General features: G+C 39.5%; 1 protein-coding gene across 4 annotated transcripts in view; it reads left to right on the top strand.

Moving 5' to 3' along the window:
- LOC136880972 (gustatory and odorant receptor 24) overlaps positions 1-23,091 on the top strand; it is a 184,929-nt gene extending 161,838 nt beyond the window's left edge. For all 4 annotated transcript variants that reach the window (XR_011017620.1, XM_068225604.1, XM_068225605.1 and 1 more), the window contains 3 exons: positions 3,116-3,184; positions 17,446-17,535; positions 22,852-23,091. Coding sequence is in view for 3 of the 4 variants with exons in the window: in XM_068225604.1 (XP_068081705.1) it covers positions 3,116-3,184; positions 17,446-17,535; positions 22,852-22,908 (216 nt within the window). In the remaining variant the exon portion in view is untranslated. The remainder of the gene's footprint in view (positions 1-3,115; positions 3,185-17,445; positions 17,536-22,851) is intronic.
- Positions 23,092-23,501: the final 410 nt, after the last annotated feature.

Genomic DNA, 23,501 nt, shown 5'->3' with positions numbered 1-23,501 from the left:
CAAACTTGCTATGTGCGGGGGGGGGGGGGGTTTGAAATGAGGACGTTCAGGAAACTAGAGCTAACAAATATGCAGATGGTCATTATTACACTTGCAACGGATAACTGTACGAAAATTTCGCCAAAATAGTTAATCTACAGATACACGGTCGTTACGATTTTATTTATATAGATATGGAATCTGCTCTACGTACAGCACCTTTAGGGCTATGTTCGCTGGATTTTTGCCTGCAAAACCAACCGTTCATGATATCTCCCTTATTAATCCTACTTTCGAAAAAATCCACACGAGAAAATGTTTTAGAAATGGATTTCCATCAAGGTTGGTCGATTTCCAGTCAGGTTTGTGTTGTATATATTGTGGGAGAGTAAAATCACTAATTAGGTTCTCTATAAACCCCCAGCCATTCCGAAAATTTGACATGGTGTGGACCTAAAAACTTACCTTTGGACAGATGGGTGCCAAATATGAAGTTTGATTGGAATATATCCAGTAGTTTTCAAGTTATAAGGAATACGCTTTACACGCACCTGCTCTTGGGTTAATTCCGGTGGGGCTTGTACGGAAAAAAGGTCCGTTAATAATATCTCCCTTATTAATCCTCGTATCAAAATGATGCACATGAAAAAAGTTTAGAAATTGATTTCTATTAAGACAGATAGATTTACATTAAGTTTGGTTGTGTATATTTTGTGGAAGTGCAAAATCACGGTTTCGGTTTTGTATAAGCCCCCAGTCAGTTCAGGAATTTAAAAACAATATTGGCCCTAACCTACCAAAGTTTGGTAGAAATATATCCAGTAGTTTTCAAGTTATAGACAAAAAACAAACAAACAAACAAACAGACAAACAAACAAACAAACAAACAAACAAAGACCAAAGATAAAAAATATGCAGATGGTCATTATTGCACCTGAAACGGATAACTGTACGGAAATTTTGCCAAAATATTCAATGTACAGGCACATGGTCGTTACGATTTTATTTATATAGATTATAAATATAACAGTTCTAGTAAGTAATTTGACCCGGCTGTTTGTCGGAGTCATTTGAAGAAGTATGCTACTGAATCACCATTGAAGGTTGTTAATAGCACAAAATAGAAACCACTTTCAATTAAGTAACGAACATATATGATTTCCTTTCCAGCAATTTAGCTCTCATTCTTTACGCTTTCTGTGTACGTATGAAAATCTTGTTCTAACCAGTGAGGTCTCCGATTGTCGATAGTAAAGAAAGACATCTTGATTTTATTTAACTTCAAATCAAGTGGTCTTTAGCTGTTGACGTTGTGAAGTGTGTGCCAAATTTGTTGCTGTCTTCGGTACAGTGAGGGCAGCCATCTTCTATCTCACTCTGTCCTCACTCTGCAGCCTTGGTACCTGCTGTTGTATGCATTGTTTCATTTTCATATCAACCAGCGTTTTCATTAAGAAAGTGTTGCAATCATATCTGGTTAGGGTAATTCTCTTGTCCTCTTGTCATTCGTCGAAAGCACTGAAGGTGGTTTTCTATGGTTTCACATTTTCATATCAGGCAAATGCTGGGGCTGTACAAACGTTAAGATCACGGTAGCTTCGTTTCCAGTTCTAGCCCTTTCCTATACTATCGTCGCCCTAAACCTTAAAAAGTGTTTGTGCGATTTAAAACTACTTCTGTTACTGCTACCACTACGATAATGATTGACTAGTACTGAAGTGATGGATCATGGGAGACAATTGGAAAAAATGAGTGCAATTGGACTAGACAAAAGAGTGACTGAATGGGTTGCTATATTTCTAGAAAATAGATCTCAGAGAATTAGAGTAGGTGAAGCTTTATCTGACCCTGTAATAATTAAGAGGGGAATTCCTCGAGGCAGTAATATCGGACCTTTATGTTTTCTTATATATATAAATGATATGAATACAGGAGTGGAATCAGAGGTAAGGCTTTTTGTGGATGATGTTATTCTCTATAGAGTAATAAATAAGTTACAAGATTGTGAGCAACTGCAATGTGACCTTGAAAATGTTGTGAGATGGACAGCAGGCAATGGTATGTTGATAAACAGGGTTAAAAGTCAGGTTGTGAGTTTCACAAATAGGAAAAGTCCTCTCAGTTTTAATTACTGCGTTGATGGGGTGAAAGTTCCTTTTAGGGATCATTGTAAGTATCTAGGTGTTAATATAAGGAAAGATCTTCATTGGAGTAATCACATAAATTGGATTGTAAATAAAGGGTACAGATCTCTGCACATGGCTATGAGGGTGTTTAGGGGTTGTAGTAAGGATGTAAAGGAGAGGGCATGTAAGTCTCTGGTAAGACCCCAACTAGAGTATGGTTCCAGTGTATGGGACCCTCACCAGGATTACCTGATTCAAGAACTGGAAAAAATTGAAAGAAAAGCAGCTCGATTTGTTCTAGATGATTTCCGACAAAAGAGTAGTGTTACAAAAATGTTGCAAAGTTTGGGTTGGGTAGAATTGAGAGAAAGAAGGAGAGCTGCTCGAGTAAGTGGTATATTCCGAGCTGTCAGCGGAGAGATGGCGTGGAATGACATTAGTAGACGAATAAGTTTACGTGGCGTTTATAAAAGTAGGAAAGATCACAATATGAAGATAAAGTTGGAATTCAAGATGACAAATTGGCGCAAATATTCATTTTTGGGAAGGGGGGTTAGGGATTGGAATAACTTACCAAGGGAGATGTTCAATAAATTTCCAATTTCTTTGAAATAATTTAGGAAAAGGCTAGGAAAACAACAGGTAGGAAATCTGCCACCTGGGCGACTGCCCTAATGCAGATCAGTATTGATTGATTGAAATTTTTATGTCCATTTCTTCAAGCATGTTGAGCTAAAAATATTTAACTCTTAGAATTCATGAGTTATCCTTGACTAGCCAGAAGTGTGTGGGAGGATCATATGGTTGATTAAAGGAGATGGCGTTGTGTTCATTTTATATACTCGTTTACTATGTGTTCACCTTGTTGTCTGTGATGAATCGGAGTGTATGCGAGCTATTTACAACTCAATCCACTGAGAAAGAACTATTCAAATAAAGTAGTGTTCATGTGACAATGTTTGTGTTTTATTCACTTAATTTATATTTGTACTGGTCTGTCTGTGTTGCAGATGAGTCGCACGATGGAGCTGGTGGCAAGCATTGATCGCACGTTGTTGGATCTTGAGGTACAACTGGAGGTAGGTCTTCTTTATAAAGCATCAAATAAGGAGATATTTTGTACTTTGGGTGGTTCGAGTAAGCAGACAAACTACTAAAAAGCATTAAAGCAACTTGAATATTTGCTAGTATGTGAGACGAGTTTCTTCGGATGTTTGCAACTTCTTTATATTTCTGAATCACATGGTATTTATTTATTTATTTATTTATTTATTTATTTATTTATTTATTCGTATCAGAAGCATACATTTTACATAGCATAATGGTACTTAATGACATACATATCAAATAGTGTCTGCCCAGAATTTTGCCAAATCACGGGCATTAGGTGTCGCAGCCATCAAGTCCCCTATTGTTCAACTTAAAGCACATTTACTACAGTTCATGAAATGGGCTGTGGTTTGGTCTTCACCACATTCACATTGTCTGGATGTGCCAGGAAAGCCCCACTTTACCATATTGATTCTTGATCTATCAACCCCGGTGCGCAGCCTGTTCAACGATTTCCACGTAGACCAATGTTCCTCGTGTCCTGGAGGGAGATGTTCAATTGGTAGCATCCAACCAGCAAGTTGAGGATTTCTAGTTCTCCATAATCTCAACTTTGTGGATTGAGCAGATTCGTTTAAATCTTCGGTTGCATTCAGGAAACTCCTCCTAGACCTCAATCTTCGGTGGGCAGGTTCATATCTATACAATGGGTGCGCATGAGGCAAGTGCTTTAGTTCTCTCATTCATGGATGCAACTTCTCTTCTTATATCTGGTGGGGCGATTCCAGCCAAACAGTAGATTCTATCTCGTGGAGTTGGTCTCAAGCAGCCGGTAATGAGTCGACATGTTTCATTTAGAGAAATGTCAACTTGTTTAGCATGACTTGATCTGTACCAAACAGGGCAAGCATACTCTGCAGCGGAGTAACACAGAGCCAGAGCTGTAGTTCTCAACGTCTTTGGATGTGTACCCCAATTGGTTTCAGACAACTTGCGAAGGATGTTATTTCTAGCCGATACTTTCTGCTTGATGTTCATGCGGTGTTGTTTGTAGGTGAGAGCACGATCCAATGTTACACCTAGATATTTAGGTGTTGGACAGTGATCTAGTTGAATATCTTCCCATACTACCTGCAATTTCCTTGACGCCTGTCTGTTCTTTAAATGGAAGGCACATACCTGAGTTTTAGATGGGTTAGGCTTCAATTGGTTTCCTCTGTAGTAGTAGGATAGTTCAGAAAGAGCCTCTGATAACTTTTCTTCTACAACCTCAAAACAGTTTGCTTGAGTAGCAATAGTTCGATCATCCGCATATATGAAGCTTCTGGTGAATTTTTGGCAATATTATGTGTAATACCTTATCTAGACATAGTTTTGAGAATTAACCTATTGATTCCCTCAGACGTTAATCAAATCTGTCAATATGTATATCCCTCTGCTGTCCTTCATCCAATACCACAACCATCTCTACCGGAGTTTTAGTACTATACAATATGTCCGATACATGGCAGAGCAAGCCAGGGGACAGGAAACTTCTCTGAGGATGAAATGTAACACATTTTGATTAATAATTATATGTGGTGTAATTTCGAAGATATAGCTAGTTGAAATTGTGGTGAAAGTGAGGAAACGGAAATGCTTGTGACCGGTATGTGCCATAGACACGGCTTGGTGCGTGCTTGGTCAAGCAGTGGCTCCGCTTGCCTCGCTTGTCCGTCGTGTTTAGCAAATGATGCAGAGAGGTGACTCACATACTACACGCGCACGTTTGCTTTCCCACGACTATTTATAACTTGTGACATGCAGGTAATGTGCGATGTTGCCAAGTGCATTATTTCTTCTCAAACTGCACTTAACGTAGAACAGTCTAAAACATTATATAAGCATTCTTTCACACCAAACATCATCTGCCGGGCTGAGTGGCTTACGTTTGAGGCGCTGGCCTTCTGACTCAACCTGGCAGGTTCGATCCTGACTCAGTCCAGTGGTATTTGAAGGTGCTCAAATACGTCAGCCTCGTGTCAGTAGATTTATTGGCACGGAAAATAACTCCTGCGGGACTAAATCCCAGCACCTCGGCGTCTCCGAAAACCGTAAACGTAGTTAGTGGGACGTAAAGGCAATAACATGAAGACATCCCAACATCATCCTGAGCTTAGCTTGCTCTTCTGTTTAACAGACATCCTGTATACTTAGTTTTTACTGATGTTCTGCATCTTAATATGTTATTTACCAACCCTATGACTTTGATTAATTCAATGGTTTCGGAAACGGCAACCGGCCAAATGTGACAGTTAGGTCTTGCTGATAATTGCCTCTCTCACAATTCATTCGTGCGAGCAATTGAAAACTGGTTTTGTCTCGATGTGGAATTTATGCTTAATCTTGGCGAGAGAAAGAAAGCAGCACGAATTGTTCTGAGTGATATCTGACAAACGAGCAGTGTTACGAAAATGTTGCAGACTTTGGGCTGAGAAGACTTGGGAGTAAGGAGACGAACGGTTATGTGAACGAATGTGATCCACAAAATGTCACTGTAATATTTGTCCCAAATGGAAGATAATAATTGCTTTTACTTAAATAAAGTCTAAAATCTCAGGTAAATTGAGATATAATAAGAAATATTTAACTTGTAGAGAATACATACTTTACTGCCTTACAACCACTATTTCTGCTACGTCGCAGCACTTCCGTAAGTGTTCTGTTTGTCTAACACTGTCGCGTGTGATGTCTTTGCTCACTGAAGTTCTTTGGTGTCGATTTATTGATTTTCTCATTCGATCTAATTTGAAGGACTGTCACTTCATTTGTCACTTCATGGTAGTGCTGAAAAGAAAGAAAGAAAGAAAGAAAGAAAGAAAGAAAGAAAGAAAGAAAGAAAGAAAGAAAGAAAGAATATATGGCATCATTTTTCCCGAATTATATCGGGATATGCAAGGGATTCATTAAATGATTTATTGGTCCAGGGATCATGCTATTTTCCTTTTAAAAAGTAATATATCTATTGGTCCAGGGATCATGCTATTTTTCTTTCAACAAAAATTATTTTTGTGGTACTTACGATATTTCTCTGTAATGTGAAGCACCAAGTTGTTGAATGCATCCTTAGTTGATGGACAAAGATAATGAGAATTCACAGACATAGCACTCCCATTCATCGGTGCTAGCCCTAGACCTCAAGAAAGAAACAAAAGATGGCGCGAGTAGCGGAATGCAAGATAATGGAGTCCTGTCTACAGCCCGTAAGTAGCCTTCTTCTTCTTCTTCTTCTTCTTCTTCTTCGTTTTGCCTCATGACTGAGGCGTCGTGACTGTCATAATATTCAGCCCTCTAGCCGATGAACCATACTCCGCCATTCTTCCCTACCTAAAGCTTTCAATGTGGTTACTCTGAGAGAACTCTGTACTGGGCCGTTCACCATGTCAATCCATTGCGTTGGTATTCGTCCTCGTTGTCTGGTTCCCTGGACTTTGCCCTCAACAATCAGCTTTTGAAGACTACCATCTCGGCGCATTATATGTCCAAAGTAGCCTACGTATACATATTTATCTAGACATTTCTCTAGTAACGACGGTATTTGTTAATTTACCTGAGATTTTAGACTTTATTTGAGCAAAGCAATTATTATCTTTCATTTGGGACAAATATTATACTGACACTTCGTGGATCAGATTCGTTCACATAACCGAGACGAACAGCTCGACCAAGTGGAATGTTCCCAACTGTCAGTGGTGAGATGGCTTGGAATGGCGTTAGTAGACGAATAAGCTTGAGTGGAGTTAGGAAAGGTCATAATATGAATATAAAGTTGTAATTCAAGAGCACAAATTGAGGAAATATTCATTTATAGGAAGAGGAATAAAGTATATGAATAATTTACCAGGGGAGATTTTGATAACAATTGATAGGGATCTGCCAGTTTGCTGCCAGCCCTAAATGTAGATTAGTGGTGACTGATTAATTAACGGATTTATTGTTTGTTTGTTTGTTTGTTTGTTTGTTTGATTGATTGATACAATAAGTCGTTGTATTTCTTATTGAGCAGAGATGATCTAATGGACGTCACGGGGTATAGTTCGACGTGCAGCGGTCAAGGTTAGAGTGCCTGCCTCTAACCTGGAGACCCCGGGTTCTATTCCTAGCCTGATCAGATTATCTGGATATGTGGGCTGGTTCGAGGTCCACTCAGCCTACGTGATAGCAACTGAGGAGCCCATCTGACGGTGAGATAGCGGCTTAGCTTTAGAAAGCCAAGAATAACGGCCGGGAGGGATCCTCGCGTTCACCACACGTCGCCTTTTAATCTGCAGATCTTCGACTGAGCAGTGGTCTCTTGGTTTTCCAAGGTCCATTAGGGCTGTAGCTCATGGTTTGCTAGAATGGATATACATAGTACATACCTGTCTGTCTGTTATGTCATCAGCCCAGAGGCTGATTGGATCCTCAAATAGCACCACCAAAGGTTATGCGGTTATAAGGAAACCGCAAATACCAATGACAGCACCAAAATGAGGCGTACTAGGCAAGACGAGGAGTGAGGTAGTTTGCCATTGATTTCCTCACTGGGTCAGAGTGCTATTACAGCACAACTGACCCTATGAGCAACACCTTTCATAACACTCAGATGCACTAGTCGTGCTCTGAATGTCATTACTCAGCACCACCCATACCCCAGCAGCTTCCATATTGTCACAGCCATGGATGAGACTGGGACTTCGGTGAAAGCTACACTTTACTCTGGCCTGTGCCGAGAGATGGATACAAAAGTACTGTATCCATCAAGAAATGGCAGCAGGCAAAGTACATACCTAGTGAACATAATATGTAGTGGCACTGTGGTTTCTTACATGCTCGTAATTACAAGAATATCTTATTTGGCAGAGATCTGGAACTTATCGTGTAAGCCGAGTGAGAATTATTCGTTATAAATTTTTATTTCTTACATTCGTAATACTGTACTTATTCCAACCCGTCAATTAATGTGTTTCGTTTTATTTGTTACGTTCGTAACACTGTACTGCCCCCGTTGGAGTAGCAAAATCTGCCCCAACTAGCTAGCGAACTCGGGCATGCTCAGTTCGGGATCCAAATAACTTAATAATATGATTGTAGGTCAGGATTTTGGGGAACATAATTACTTCAACAGGCACGGACATGGAACCAAGGTAAAACTACCCTATACATTACGGGCAACAATTAAGAAATAACATTTATTGCGAAATGCAAGGTACACTTATGAACGAATAACTATGCACATAATCTTTTGACACTACTCTTCGCTTCATTGTTATAAAACTTCTCATAGGATGAGTTAACTAATCCCATTTCTGCGCCAACATTGCGGTGGGGTCCTACCATTACTTGAGTAAACGTCTAGGGGAATGCTTACTCTAATTTGATTACACTGAGCACTAATTAAGTTAAACATCATCTCCAAAAAGCACGTAGATTTAAAGACCACGCACACAATGGAATTTCACATATAACTATAAACATACCCATAAAGGCACTAATGCCAACAAACTTGTAAACAACGTCAAAACATCCACAACATAACAGAAGTGGCGAGAACCTCAACCTCACATTGCCTAGAATAGCGGTTTCACACACAAATGAAATGGGTCCACTGAAATTCACGTCTCAAACATGCATCCTCAACATTGTTTGAAACAGAAATAACATTTACAATACATCTTACATTAAATCAGGCTTATCTCGATGATCATGCAATATTCCTCGCAGTTACGATCTAATTTTCAAATATCACTCGCTCTTAATACTTATTAATATTTGTGTTTTTTTTCTTGCTATTTGCTTTACGTCGCACCGACACAGATATGTCTTATGGCGACGATGGGATAGGAAAGGCCTAGGAAGTGGAAGGAAGCGGCCGTGGCCTTAATTAAGGTACAACCCCGGCATTTGCCTGGCGTGAAAATGGGAAACAACAGAAAACATCTTCAAGGCTGCCAACAGTGGGGCTCGAACCCTCTATCTCCCGATTACTGGATACTGGCCGCACTTAAGCGACTGCAGCTATCGAGCTCGGTGTGGAAAATTTAAGCATACCAGAATACGAAAGAGTGGTGGCTACAGACGTGGGAGCTAATAAGACAAATAGGCTTCTCAAAGGACATAAAACATCTCGAGGGAATATACTTCGACGGCGAGAAACATAACGAAAACGGAGATAACACGCTCATCATACGATGCAGCACACTATTACAGAAATCCAATTTCTCCTGCTTCAAAGATCCTGGCATCACATATCCAGGTCCATGCGACTGTAACAGTACAGCGCTACCGATACTACCCAAGCCTGTCAACATATCACACATTCACATACTTTGATGGCAAAAGCTGGGCCTGTATCTTAATTCTATATCCCCTCAACATAACCGCACGATAAACCACACGCCTGGACAATCATCTCTAGTCGCGATATGGAAATATTTACTCCCACAAATCTATTAATTGGCAACTGATGCCGGAAGAAAATTAATATACTCCGTTATCTAACCTGATTTTGGAACGACCCTAACATGAAAAGGAACTGTAAAATATTAGCAGACATGTCTCACAATTTTTCGTAATTGAATTTCATTATCCACCGATGATCAAGTTCTGGTCACTGGTGGCTCACTACCTTCGAAAACTTCTTCGCTAAAATCAAACTTAAATAGGGCCTACACTCTAGGAATATTGCAAATGAATTTAACTACGCGAAAGATACATGATCAAACATACTTTTTACAGATGCATTCGTCGGACATCGCAAGCGTCGTTGTGATTCTATCTTATTTTAAATATCTTTGCTCGCATAAAACTCTATAATACTTATGAAACACTTATTCATGCAAAAAGTATCTCGATGAAAAAACGCATTTATTAACAGGGCATCGAAATGAAGACCTTACAACTTACTGGGATACCAATACCAGTAACAATATAATTCAGTATAAAATTATGTAATTTGTATAAAGACTGTGTATTGTACCGCTCAAAGCCTGAGTCCCAACCAGCATTTATCTCAGGGAGTGTTACGGTCCGAATCTATCGCAACTCATAAACAATAAAAAAATATTTTGAGATATAAGATCTCAAACTAAATGTAAGGGCGCCATCCAATCAGTACTACAGGGTTGAACGGGACACTCTAATCTTTAACTTTAAGGCTCATCATAAAACACACAAATTATATATACTCAGATCAAAGGGAAATTATGAAGGCTCCGTCCTAGGAATGGGGACGGATATTTAAACGGTCACCAAGGGTTTACTATTCTACAAGAACAAGAATCTGGAACTGTTTCCTTGCAAATGCTAAAGGAGCATTTTATTTAAGTAAACAAATGAAATTTTACACACAATCAACATCTGTTGACCCTTGATTTGCCGGTAATTTGGCAAATTATTCCTGAAAAATGATTACATAATATTTATCACTTTTGACCACCCTTCCATTTGGGTGGTGGAACCGTTGATATCTGAAGGTATCAGATTTACCTTCGTTAACACCATGACCCTATTTGATCATGGACCAATAACCTGTTGGCTAAGTAGGCGCGATCACATGGACCATGTTATCGCCTCCACTTTAATTGAGATGAGACCAACCCGGGAAACTACAAACTCTCCCCGGGTTCCTAACCAAGATATGCTAATCGTTAGTTGAAGGAATACGACAAAGGGACTCTAACCTAATGGTCCAGATGTAGGGATTTGCCTTCATTGTACATATATTAACTTAACTTATTATTTACAACCAATTGACATCATTACGTTAATTCGCCAGCTGACTTTCCTAGTATCATCCATCATCAGCATCCGAAATAATAAGAAAAATAAATAAAATAAAAAGTATTTTATTAAATATTATTATTATTATTATTATTATGTTTTGTGGAGATCATGATTATCGTAACCCGTAATCATCCTCGGACTAATATTTCAACTTTTCGCGATTTTATTTTATTTTCATCTGAAATAAATAAAAGTACCTTCTTTGATTATTCTTCTTCTCCTTCTTCAAATATTCTCATTTTTATTATTATTAGTTAAAATCTCAAATTTTTTCATTTCAACTCCCAACATCATTATTATGTCCAAAATAAAAAAATAAAAAAAGTAAATTCTTCTTCAAAAAAAGTAGTTTATTATTATTATTATTATTATTATTATTATTATTATTATTATTATTATTAATTTTTTAAAAAAATTAATTTCGCCTGTTACACGGTAGTCCACTCTTAATATGTTTAACGCATAACCCCTTTTACAACTCCGATTTATTTTGGCACTAATCAATCCAGATATGATTTACTTGGAATATTATTATTATTTTTATTAGTATTATTTCGAGAATCTTTATTTTATTCCCCATCTTTATAATTTAGTCACATACGTTCTCTCCCAAACAGAAATCACCAAGATCCGAATTCACATCGGTCGGGACATAATAGTTTTCGAACCCGCAACCTTATTTTCGTACTGCCGTTAATTCATGGAGACCATATGCTCCTAAGACAATTCTCAAATCCCATAACACCTCGCAGTTGGGCAAATACCTCCAATCTCTGCAAGTGTTAAATTATTCCTTCCTTTTCCATTTTGAAGTCTATTTATCCATTGGAACTCTTCAAAAACATTTTCACAAATTAACCCTCGGTGTGTGGACTCTATTCTGCCACTCAATACACCGGTATATAAATACAACCTCTATGTGGGCCTTAAGATCCATCTATTTCTTCATCAACATCAGTACAATTCACTTTCATTTCGGGCCGGATTTCTGTCCCACAAAACTCCAAATCTCAACTTTTGGCTCAAATCCCTCTGGATCTCGAACATAGCGTGACCATATTATAAAAGTGCCTATCTCGTTTCTACCAAAATTATTTATGATTATTATGGAGTCCAAAAACGTTAAATCAACAATTAGTGTTAAAACCGGATTCACTGCACAAATTATAATTATTCACGGCACATGTGATCTCCACATTTAAATTACTTTAATTTGCAATCATGCTATCCAACTAGGCCCGTGCCTTTATTCTCAAAGATTATTATTATTTTGTCCACTGGCGAACTTCGCGATATTTACAAACAAATCAATGGACTTCATTCCGTCCCACAACAATTTAAATCACTTGGCAATCCTACCTCTGGATTATCTTAACAACATGCCTTAATATCTATAAAGGTTCCGATAACGGAAAAACACTTTGGAAGCACTTCTAAATGAATATTAACATTATCTTTACGTGAAACGTGCTCATATCATATCAAACAACTCAAGCACTTGAATGAACAACTCAACCCTACTATACTCTATTTAATAATCAAAATTATGATGAGTGCTCGATCTAATCTACATATTAATTTGTCCCTTTGTCTATCTATCTTTGAATTTATACGAGCCGTAACGGCTCGTTTCACAATCAAGTTACCATGATAAATTAATATGATTTCCTCCCCCTAACGATAGCAATCTATAAATATATTAAAAGGTAATCAACTCTGCCAATGTAGTCTGCTAAAACCGGACGAGAAGCCATAGCCCCTCCGGTTTTTAGCAATGCATTCCACTGGTATTCATGCCAGCTTGAAGAATTAATCCTTGACCCTTTTCAACTTTACACATTTTGAATAAAAACAAATAAATTAACTGTTGCACTTTGGAATAATTTCCACCCTAAATTCTATTCACAAATTTTACACTCTCGGCCTTGTATCTAGCCCATTTAATGTAGATTTACATTCTTCATTCCTTTCCCGGACACTAGGAACATGGGATACCTCGGGTTTCCCTTTACAACGGCCCGTGCGCGCACTTGAATTTCCCGTCTCACGTTCGTGTAGCTGACCAGGTATCAGTTTAGAATCGACTGTTTACTAGGTGACATAAACACTCGTGACCGTTCTCATGTAACGCACTTCCTAATCTGTTGGTAGAATCTCACACTCCGTGAGTTATGCTTTACTGAGTCCTGTCTATTTGAAACACTTCATACTAGTAGACTGCTCAAGACTGTAATATGAGCTACAACACGTCATGAATCACTGTACTATGTAACAATATAATACTTCGAATCCTACTCCACGAGTAGGTACACACTCGCACCCCTGGCGTAGTCACGGCTCGAACGCTTTGTCAAAAGTAGTTACGCACCACTGGCGTGGTGACCGCCCGAACACTTTATCAGAAGTACTTTTGCACCACTGGCGTGGTGACCGCTCGAACACAATATCAGAAGTCTTTCGCACCACTGGCGTGGTGACCGCTCGAACACAATATCAGAAGTACTTGCGCACCACTGGCGTGGTGACCGCTCGAACATAATATCAGAAGTACTTGCGAGTCCTTGTCTACGACCTCATATTTATACTTGTATCCCCTCTCTTCCGAGTTCAACGGAGGTCATCTTGGGGCGCACAGTCCCGATATCTTCATACGACCCTTTGCGGTATGGCCCGTGGCTTTAATATATTATCCAATGATGTAATTATGTTCTCAAATGCTCTATACCAATTCTCAACTATTATCGTTCGCTGGTAATGGATATATTCGCGAATTTAGCTGCCGTATCCCGGCTCGGGGTTTCGCGCTCTATTGTGGCGTCCTTTGCCTTCAGCCAATCAACGAATAGCGTCCATGAATTCTCAGAATTTCACCATGCAATCTCCCGTAATTATTAACTTTTTATAAGTTTTATGGTATAGTAAGGCTCCTAAATTCCACTTTATTCTGAATCGATACTCCACTTCCTTCTATCAGTTTAATCCACGGAGTTAGCCTCGCTAGTGCTTCTTACAATACGAAGTTGTCGCCTTGCTTTGGTCAAGTGAATTTTTCCATTGGTCCACCTTAACCACGTGACCGGGAAGGCTCATATTTTTTCTTCCAGTGCCAACCCCGTGTTCCACTCCCGCTAGTTACATGGAGATACCTCGCCATCATTTCTCAGAAATTTGCACCCGGCTCCCTGCGCTGTTGCTACTACCAAGACTGCCCGGGGCTAGGAAAACTTTGGCAACAAGTTATCCTCTCTCTTTCTTCGTTGTCACAAGTTCTGAGAAACCTAATTCTGTCCCTCATTGTGTTTGTTAATCTCACTGGAGACAACATTCTGTGGTATGGTGAAACCTGCCATCTCAGCCTGGCCTGTTCTTACTGTATGTACAGTAAGATACTATTTATTCTGAACATGAAATATATATTCCTCAATAATTCATCATAATTACAATTGCATGACGCTTATCACACCCCCACCAGGGTGCAGTATGTTAGTATAATGTGCCGGCCCGTGGTGTAGGGGTAGCGTGCCTGCTTCTTACCGGGAGGCCCCGGTTTCGATTCCTGGCCAGGTCAGGGATTTTTACCTGGATCTGAGGGCTGGTTCGAAGTCCACTCAGCCTACGTAATTACAATTGAGGAGCTATCTGACGGTGAGTTGATGTTCCTGGTCTAGGAAGCCAAGAATACCGATCTAGAGGATTCGTAGTGCTGACCACACGGCACATCGTAATCTGCAAGCATTCGGGCTGAGCAGCGGTCGCTTGGTAGGCCATGGCCCTTCGAGACTGTTGCAACATGGTGTTTCTTGTTTTGTTTGTGTTTGTAAATATAATGTTTTTTTATTTTGCTTTTAAGTAAATGGTTTAACAACATCTAACGGTTGAATTGATAAACGTGGGCGAAGCCGCGGGGAGGCTACGTGTTAGTCTACATGTATAAAATAAGAGTTTTGTCTGTACATATCTCAGAATTTAAAAAGAATGGTTTTTCTACATCGGTCGTGTCCATAGTAACAAGGGAATGCACTTTATTTTCCGTAATTTCTGTCTGTCTGTCTGTCTGTCTGTCTCTCTGTCTGTCTGTCTGTATATACGCGCATCACGAGAAAACTACTGAAGAGAATTTATTGAAAATTGGTATAAAAGTCGGGGAATAAGTCGCTACAATCTAAGCTATTACAATTTTATTTACGCTGAGTGGAATGGTAGTTTAGGGGAAGGCCTAAAATTTAATCCTCAAATATTCATGTAATTAGTGGTTCTCTCGATAAATACTACATAACTAAAATTATATACAGTAGTATTACATTTCCGATCATTGATGTCTTATACATTCTTACCGTACCAGCTATGATAACAGGGATATTCATGAATGTGGAATTTTGTTGCCCAAGTCCATATCAGCACCGAGGTACGAGAAAGTAGGTAAAGAGAATTTAATGAAAATCGGTATGTAAAGTCGAGATATAGAACTATAGTCTACGGTATAAACAATTTTATAAGACGCTCTAATATTACAGAGTCGAAACAAAACTAAATGTGAAGGCCTACAATATAGAAAGCTCATAAAATTGATCAATAATAACATTTCATTGACCACTGTTTCTTGAGATGTGCTTTGTGTCTTCTGTTGCCACTCGTCTCCGATAGAAGGGATTAGTGCTGCGTACCGAATATAACAGCCAGCCTGAATATTGGCGGGAAGTAGACGGGAGTTATATCTCTCTCTTGTTTAGCATGCTATTCCTCTGGTTCATAGATTTTCTGATAGGCTACTACTGGTAGGCCTACGTAACACAAGGGTTCATCATAACATTCCAGCTATCCAATCCCTACTCTGAGGCACTGATTGGAATGAGCAGTGTGCACATTTAACGGAATAATGGCAGAGGAGTGTTCACGACTCTCTGCGGCCTGGTTATTCCAAAACTGGAACTTTGTACTGTTAGATTGGACCGTAGTACAGGTATACTGTTCGTTAAAAGCGAGAAAATGTGTGGTTTCTCATTTGATCGAGTATTTTATATAACATTTCCTTTAATCGCTACATACCGACGTCAGTGTAATCACTTATGTTGACTTCAGTTGGGAAAACCACAAAAACAGTCTTCCTAAGAATTCCGTAGCGAAGCACGGATACATCTTCTTGTTCTTCTTGAGGTGCCTTCTCTAAGGGGAGTTTGGCGGTCCACATAGCCAGCTCCGAACGTGATGTTGCAGCATGGAAAGCATCTTCTGAAGTGCAGGGTTGCCATCTTCGGATGTCCTTCAATTCGAACTTCATTGTCGTACACTTTGATCTTTCCAAAACTGCCGGGCTTTCTAGTCATAGCAGCGTTCAAAGCATTCCGCCCTGGTGATCCGAATGAGGGAATAGAAACTCCGGATAATAATTTTACGTTAAACAGAGCCATGTCATCAGAACTTAAAGGGATATCCTTCAGGATCTTTAATGCAGTGGTTTCCCGTTGCCTTCCGTATCCTAATGCCGTTGACCAGTTGTAGATTCTTCCGCCTTTTGGGACCATTTCCTGTCCGAAGGACAATTGAGCGCCCTAATCTCTACCCGCTAATCCACCCTCAAGGAGACTGTTGGCACTTGGTAGAGGGGATCTTCTTATACCGGCAGATACTCGGTCCCTTCATTTGTTAGCCGCCTACATATAACAAAATTGTCATTAACAGTCGCTGCCCCGTCTCTACCGCGGGGAGGTGAATGTCAGAATTTCACCACCATTGAAACTGAGATAATAATAGCTTTTCTCAGTTTCTCTGGATCTTTAGAGAGGACGGATACATCAGCTAGTTTCAAATAAGACAGGCATAGCAATAGTTGATTGTTGGAGTTTGGTGTCCTCACACTGAACAGCTGAGAGTCCGTCCGTCATCTTGGTGACAAGACTATACTTTCTAAAAGAACAACAGTTGATTTTCTTTACTCCACCGATTGGCGCAGTTCACGGCAACATAAAACTTAGCCATGTACAAATAGCAACACATGCAGTCATAACCTCAACTCAAGAAGAACATCGCTAAAATGGCGACTGATTTCCGCTTCAGTCTGATGGGAGTACGCAAGCGTCGTTGTGAGTCTATCTTAATTCAAATATCTTTGCTCGCAAAGAACTATGCCTACTATCTTCACGCGCCCGCCAATGTTGAGTGCCATCATTTACCCCAAGAGTAACTTGATAGCCTGGTCCAGAACACGTTTGATAGGGTGGAAGACTTCGTTCGGGCCTGAGGAGAACATATCCATTACTGATGCTTACTGTGATTAACATCTCACAAGTTTGCATTATCTTATTAGTCAATTTGATATTGCCTTCTGTTGATGATGTATATATTATTCAATAATACAGCACGGTACAAAAATTGACAAGTAGAATAATATGTCACCATTAAAGTTAAACGTGTGGTATTCCAAAGTTTTGTTGAGTTGTGTAGGCCTACATCCTCAATCTATAATAGTGTGATATATTTTAATTTTCAGTTGGATATGTTTCAACGTCAGTTGATCGCCAACACATTTGTCTTCAGTGCCGGAGGTTTCTTTGACATCAACATGGCTCAAATAACCAACGTAAGTAATCCTATATATACATTTTTTTTGCTAGTTGCTTTACGTCGCACCGACACAGATAGGTCTTATGGTGACGATGAGACAGGAAATGGCTAGGAGTGAGAAGGAAGCGGCCGTGGCCTTAATTAAGGTACAGCCCCAGCATTTGCCTGGTGTGAAAATGGGAAACCACGGAAAAAACATTTTCAGGGCTGCCGACAGTGGGGTTCGAACCTATTATCTCCCGAATACTGGACACTGGTCGCACTTAAGCGACTGCAGCTATCGAGCTCGGAAATCCTATATTTTCAAGTAGAAGTGTGATGAGTCCTCGGCGGGACTTGAAATTAAGGTTTCGTACAAGGTATACTAATCATGCCACTTAAGTGGTGGTTATCATGAAGGAAAAAGGGATGTATGCATTTTACAATACGATGTTCTGTCTATCTTGATCTATCCCTGTCACAGGATCTCGGTTGTTCTTCTAAGCCATGAGATTGTAAACTCGTTGTTCAAGCTCCTTATTATCATTGTTGGCTTAAATGTGTGTGTGTAACTATTTATTTTGGACTCTTATGGATGCATATGAATACGTCCACTTATTTTAGTCCGTGTTTAATTCGTCCAAAATAGGCGCATATTTAGCCCATGCGAGTTCGTCTAGAACAATATACTTCATCTATTATTTTCCCGTCCACTGAAAATAGGTCTACTCATTTCCTCCACTCAAAATTCGCCCATTACATATCACAATTTCCCAATTTTTGTTTGTTTTGTTTACAAGTTGCCTTACATCGCACCGACACAGACAGGTCTTATGGCGGCGATGGGGTAGGAATGGGCTAGGAGTGGGAAGGAAGCTAACGTGGCCTTAATTGAGGTACAGCTCCAGCATTTGCCTGGTGTGAAAGTGGGGAAACCACGGAAAACCATCTTCAAGGCTGCCGACCAACTAACCGCACGGCTAACTCGCTCGGTGAGTTGTTTTTCTCCTCCTTGGATCTTATTTGGTGAATTCTAATCCATTTGCGTTCTGTGGTGGCATTAGGTTTTTAATATGCAGGGTCTTATTTTTCACCTTTGGTAATCCTTTCCTCTATATAAGCAGTTCCTCCTTCTTCGAATATGTTTAATACTTCCTCCTTCGATCATTGTTGTGGTAGGCTACACCTCTCAAATTGAATTAATGTTAGAGTTTAGAAAGAGAAAGATAAAATTTACAACGTGAGAATGACTAATTCACTTTTTGTGTAAGAGGAAAGAGGAACTAGTATAGTAGCAGGAAAGGAGTGTTATGTATGTAAGAGGCGAAACTCTATTAATCTCAGATGGTACTGTATACTTACAACTGAAGAGTTTTCTTCTGAGGCATTAATGTTCCCGAATGTAACGCCATGGTCTTCACACTCGAATAATAGGAATCAGGTTTGTATAAGAGAATATGAAGAGAACAATAGTTTAATTTGTGATATTAGCAACGAGTAGCAGAAATGTTTGCTGTATGCACTTTTAAATTAAACATTCTTTTTGATATTTAGGTGAAAATATTTTTATACTGCAGTAGAATCATTCTCTTAATTGGTTCTGAAATGTTTAACATAGGCATCTGAATGTGTATATTAAAGTGTAATTTACGTAAGAAATATTTCGTGAAATCATTGAAATATACGGTATGCGGTAAAACAAACGACGCTGAAATTATTGCTCTTCTGCTGTCCACGTTTCCCTAGCAACGAAGTATTTATTTATTTATTTATTTATTTATTTATTTATTTATTTATTTATTTATTTTACATAATAGTTTAACATACTGTAAAATCAGTATTTTATTGATTTCTGCAATTATGGTCCTCACAACTGTAACGGTTCAAATCCCGTTACAAAGTGATATCTGTATTATTATTATTATTATTATTATTATTATTATTATTATTATTATTATTATTATTATTATATTATTATTATATTATTATTACCATACTATTATTATTTTATCTGTGAGATTACTATTATTGTGTTATAATTTTCAATTCAATTCTGCAATGCTTGTCACTTGCGTGATTGTAGTTAAATGTATGCATATACTGTATACGTGTGTGTAGATTAACACTAAAGACATGTACAGTAAAGAGTTGCTGTATATCAGATGTGGATGTGACATTACTACATTGTGAAATACTGCTGGAATAAATGCAGAGTCATTGCTACGTCATCGTGAGCATTTCTTTTTTGCTAGTTGCTTTACGTCGCACCGATACAGATAGGTCTTATGGCGACGATGGGACAGAAAAGGCCTAGGAATGGGAAGGAAGCGGCCGTGGCCTTAATTAAGGTACAGCCCCAGCATTTGCCTGGTGTGAAAATGGGAAACCACGGAAAAACATCTTCAGGGCTGCCGACAGTGGGGTTCGAACCCACTATCTCCCGGATGCGAGCTCACAGCTGCGCGCTCCTAACCGCATGGCCAACTCGCCCGGTCGTGAGCATTTAGCGATGAGCTCAGTTTCTTTGAATTTCCTAGGGAGCCCCGGGCTATTTCACCATTGTACGTAACATTTGTCGCGAGGTGTGAGTAGGTAATAGTTATTTCTGGAGATTACGTAGGTGCGTCAACCTAATGTCTATATAAGGTGGCTACATATTGTAGCGTCAGTCATTATTCTACTGGAAGGAGAGGCTACAGTTGGCCATTAAGTGAACGAGATGGAGTGGCCTCAGTCAGTCAACGGGAGTCATTAATTAAACGGAAGGTGAAGAGAGAAGAAGTGGATGGTGTGTAGTGATGGAGTCATAGAAGGATACACTTGCAAAGAAGTCATACCATACAGACTTACAAAGAGGTTATATGATATGGAGAAGAAGCAGTCACATGGATACATCACCAAATTAGGCGTGACACATTTACAGTAAACACCAGATCTAAGGAATACATCGTAATTACACTCAAAGTGTTGGAGGTACAGTCAAGTGAACTAGTGAGGGATATATTTCGTATAAATTGTTAAATGTCCGGTCAAGAAGAATTCGAGTTCATGCCTAGTTTCTTTCAGTTGCAATGTCATAAGTTCATATTCTCATCTGTTTTATCGCAACAAGACTTACTATTTTTTATATACAATTTCAAGAATATATTTTGTTCTATCAAATTAATCTTTCGTTTCATTTATACAGTAAAATTTATCACCCTCAAATTTAATGGGGAAACCGAACGCCAATCTCCTTTTCCCAGAACTTATATGGTATGTTGTCAAAAGTAAGCTTATTACCCCACACCCTAGTGATAGTCAAGATTCTCATTCTATTACTGCTGCACTGAGTTGTAGCTGGCGTCCTTCAAATAACGTATGTGTAAGTAAGCAGGTAAGAAGTAAGTGTGAGTACAAGGTTCGACGATTGTGTATTTTATTTAATGAATATTAATTTTCAGATTTTTCAATTAAAATTCAGATTAGTATGTTTTCAAGTAAGTAAGCGAGTTACGAACATCTCACAACAGAGGAGAAGGTGTTTAACGTGGAACGTCATTTCCGAACAGACAGAATGGGCCGAGTTAGCTTCAGTTAAAAGAACACTAAGAGGAGGCACCACAAAAAAGAACACTGTTTGCTGTCGTTGAAGAGTTCCGACACACGTGATCAGTCTTATGTCAACGAAAGAGGACAACAGGGCGTCCAAGAAGTCACTACACAGTGCGCGGGTTACGATTTGGTGCGCCGTGTCCGGTCATGGAATACCGGGCCCTTATTTCGTCGAAGATTCTGCACATGATCCGAAAAATTGGAACATTTAGTCTACAGAGATTTCATTATTACCACATTCGTGCGGGAATTGCGCCTTTCTTGTCGCACCAAAAACTTCAACGGCAATGGAATCAGCAAGAAGGAGCTACAACTCATCCCGTGGGGAGTGGGGGCGAGTAATCACAATTTTTCCTTTCTGCAACGATCACTTTGGAAATCGCCTAATTTCTCGTGGAGCTCCATTTTCATGCCCTTCCTGCTCGCCGGATCTTACAACCCCAGATACCTACGTATGGGGCATGTTGAAAGAATCACGTACAATCTTATTAATAATCGTGATATTTAATTGTATAGTAGAATTACTTGCATCCGGGAGATAATGGGTTCGAACCCCACTGTCGGCAGCCCTGAAAATAGTTTTCCGTAGTTTTCCCTTCTCACACCAGGCTAATGCTGGGGCTGTACCTTAATTAAGGCCACGGCCGCTTCTTTCCCACTCCTAGGCCTTTCTATCCCATCGTCGCCATAAGACCTATCTGTGTTGGTTCGCTTTTGTTCACCAACATTTTCAAAAATCTCCGGAAACGCTATGAACAATGTGTGGCACGTGAGGGCACGTATTTTGAACACATTCTCTACCAGCGCAGTTAAATTACATTTCAGTGGTGTTTGCTTCACCGCATACGGTGTAAATATACTAAAACATTTTCATGAAACTACAGTTGATATTTTTTGTCTTCTTACATACCCAAACCAAACCAAACCAAACCAAACCAAACCAAACCAAACCAAACCAAACCAAACCAAACCAAACCAAACCCCATGGCACTACAGCCCTTGAAGGGCCTTGGCCTACCAAGCGACCTTGCTCAGCCCGAAGGCCTGCAGCTTAAGAGGTTTCGTGTGGTCAGCACGACGAATCCTCTCGGCCGTTATTCTTGGCTTTCTAGACAGGGGCCTATATCTCAGATAGCTCCTCAATTCTAATCACGTTGGCTGATTGGACCTCGAACTAGCCCTCAGGTCCAGATGAAAATCCCTGACCTGGCCGGGAATCGAACCCGGGGCCTCCGGGTAAGAGGCAGGCACGCTGCCCCTACACCACGGGGCTGGCTTTTACATACCCAGTTGAGAATATTATTAATAAGTGTGATGAAAAAAATGAAATGGCGTATGGCTTTTAAAGCCGGGAGTGTCCGAGGACATGTTCGGCTCGCCAGATGCAGGTCTTTCGATTTGACACCCTTAGGCGACCTGCGCGTCATGATGAGGATGAAATGGTGATGAAGACGACACATACACCCAGCCTCCGTGCCAGAGAAATTAACCAATGGTGGTTAAAATTCCCGACCCTGCCGGGAATCGAAACCGGGACCCCTGTGGCCAAAGGCCAGCACGCTAACCATTGAGCCATGGAGCCGGACAATAAGTGTGATAATAAATCGTAAAGTACAAATTGAGGAGTTATTTTCACTTGTCGCTTTCTATGATATCTAAATACAAAAGCAAATACATCATACTTTTTCTGTGTGATGGCTTCTTTTGTCGAGTTAATTTGGTTCTTGTTTTTGTTGAGTGACTGGTTCATTTGTTTCAGATTGTATCTTCAACTGCTACTTACATCATCATATTGATGCAGTTCCAAGAAACATGAAGCACTGAGAAGAGATGTACATTCTTCTTGAATAGTCAATCAAAACATTGGTAAAGAATGGTCTTACTAGCATATAGCGTGAATATTATGTCGCAATGTTCTTGGATACGTATAGAGATATTCTCAACTACATTGCTAGCTTACTTCAACCTTAAACTTAATAATATGTATGAATCTTGCAAATAAACATGGTATAGTAATCATTTTAATCATATTCATTACCATGTACAGTATTTATTGAGAGGGGTTATGTGAACGAATCTGATCCACGAAATGTCACGGTATTATTTGTCCCAAATGGAAGATAGTAATTGCTTTTACGCAAATAAAGTCTAAAATCTGAGGTAAATTATGAAATAATACGAAATATTTTATTTGTAGAAAGTACATACTTTACTGCTTTACAACTTCTATTTCTGCTACGTCGCAGCACTTCCGTAAGTGTTTTGTTTGTCTAACACTTTCGTGTGATGTCTTTGCTCACTGAAGTTCTTTGAAATAATTAGGTGTTGTTTTCTTCATGTTGCTCATTCGTTTTGTGCTCTAACTCATTCATTATTATTGGTCCATGGATAATGCTATTTTCCTTTCAA

This window comes from Anabrus simplex, chromosome 1 (genome assembly GCF_040414725.1).
Source record: "Anabrus simplex isolate iqAnaSimp1 chromosome 1, ASM4041472v1, whole genome shotgun sequence".
NCBI lineage: Eukaryota > Metazoa > Arthropoda > Insecta > Orthoptera > Tettigoniidae > Anabrus > Anabrus simplex.
The sequence above is the reverse complement of the archived record's forward strand: the minus strand, read 5'-3'. Positions and strand labels throughout refer to the sequence as shown.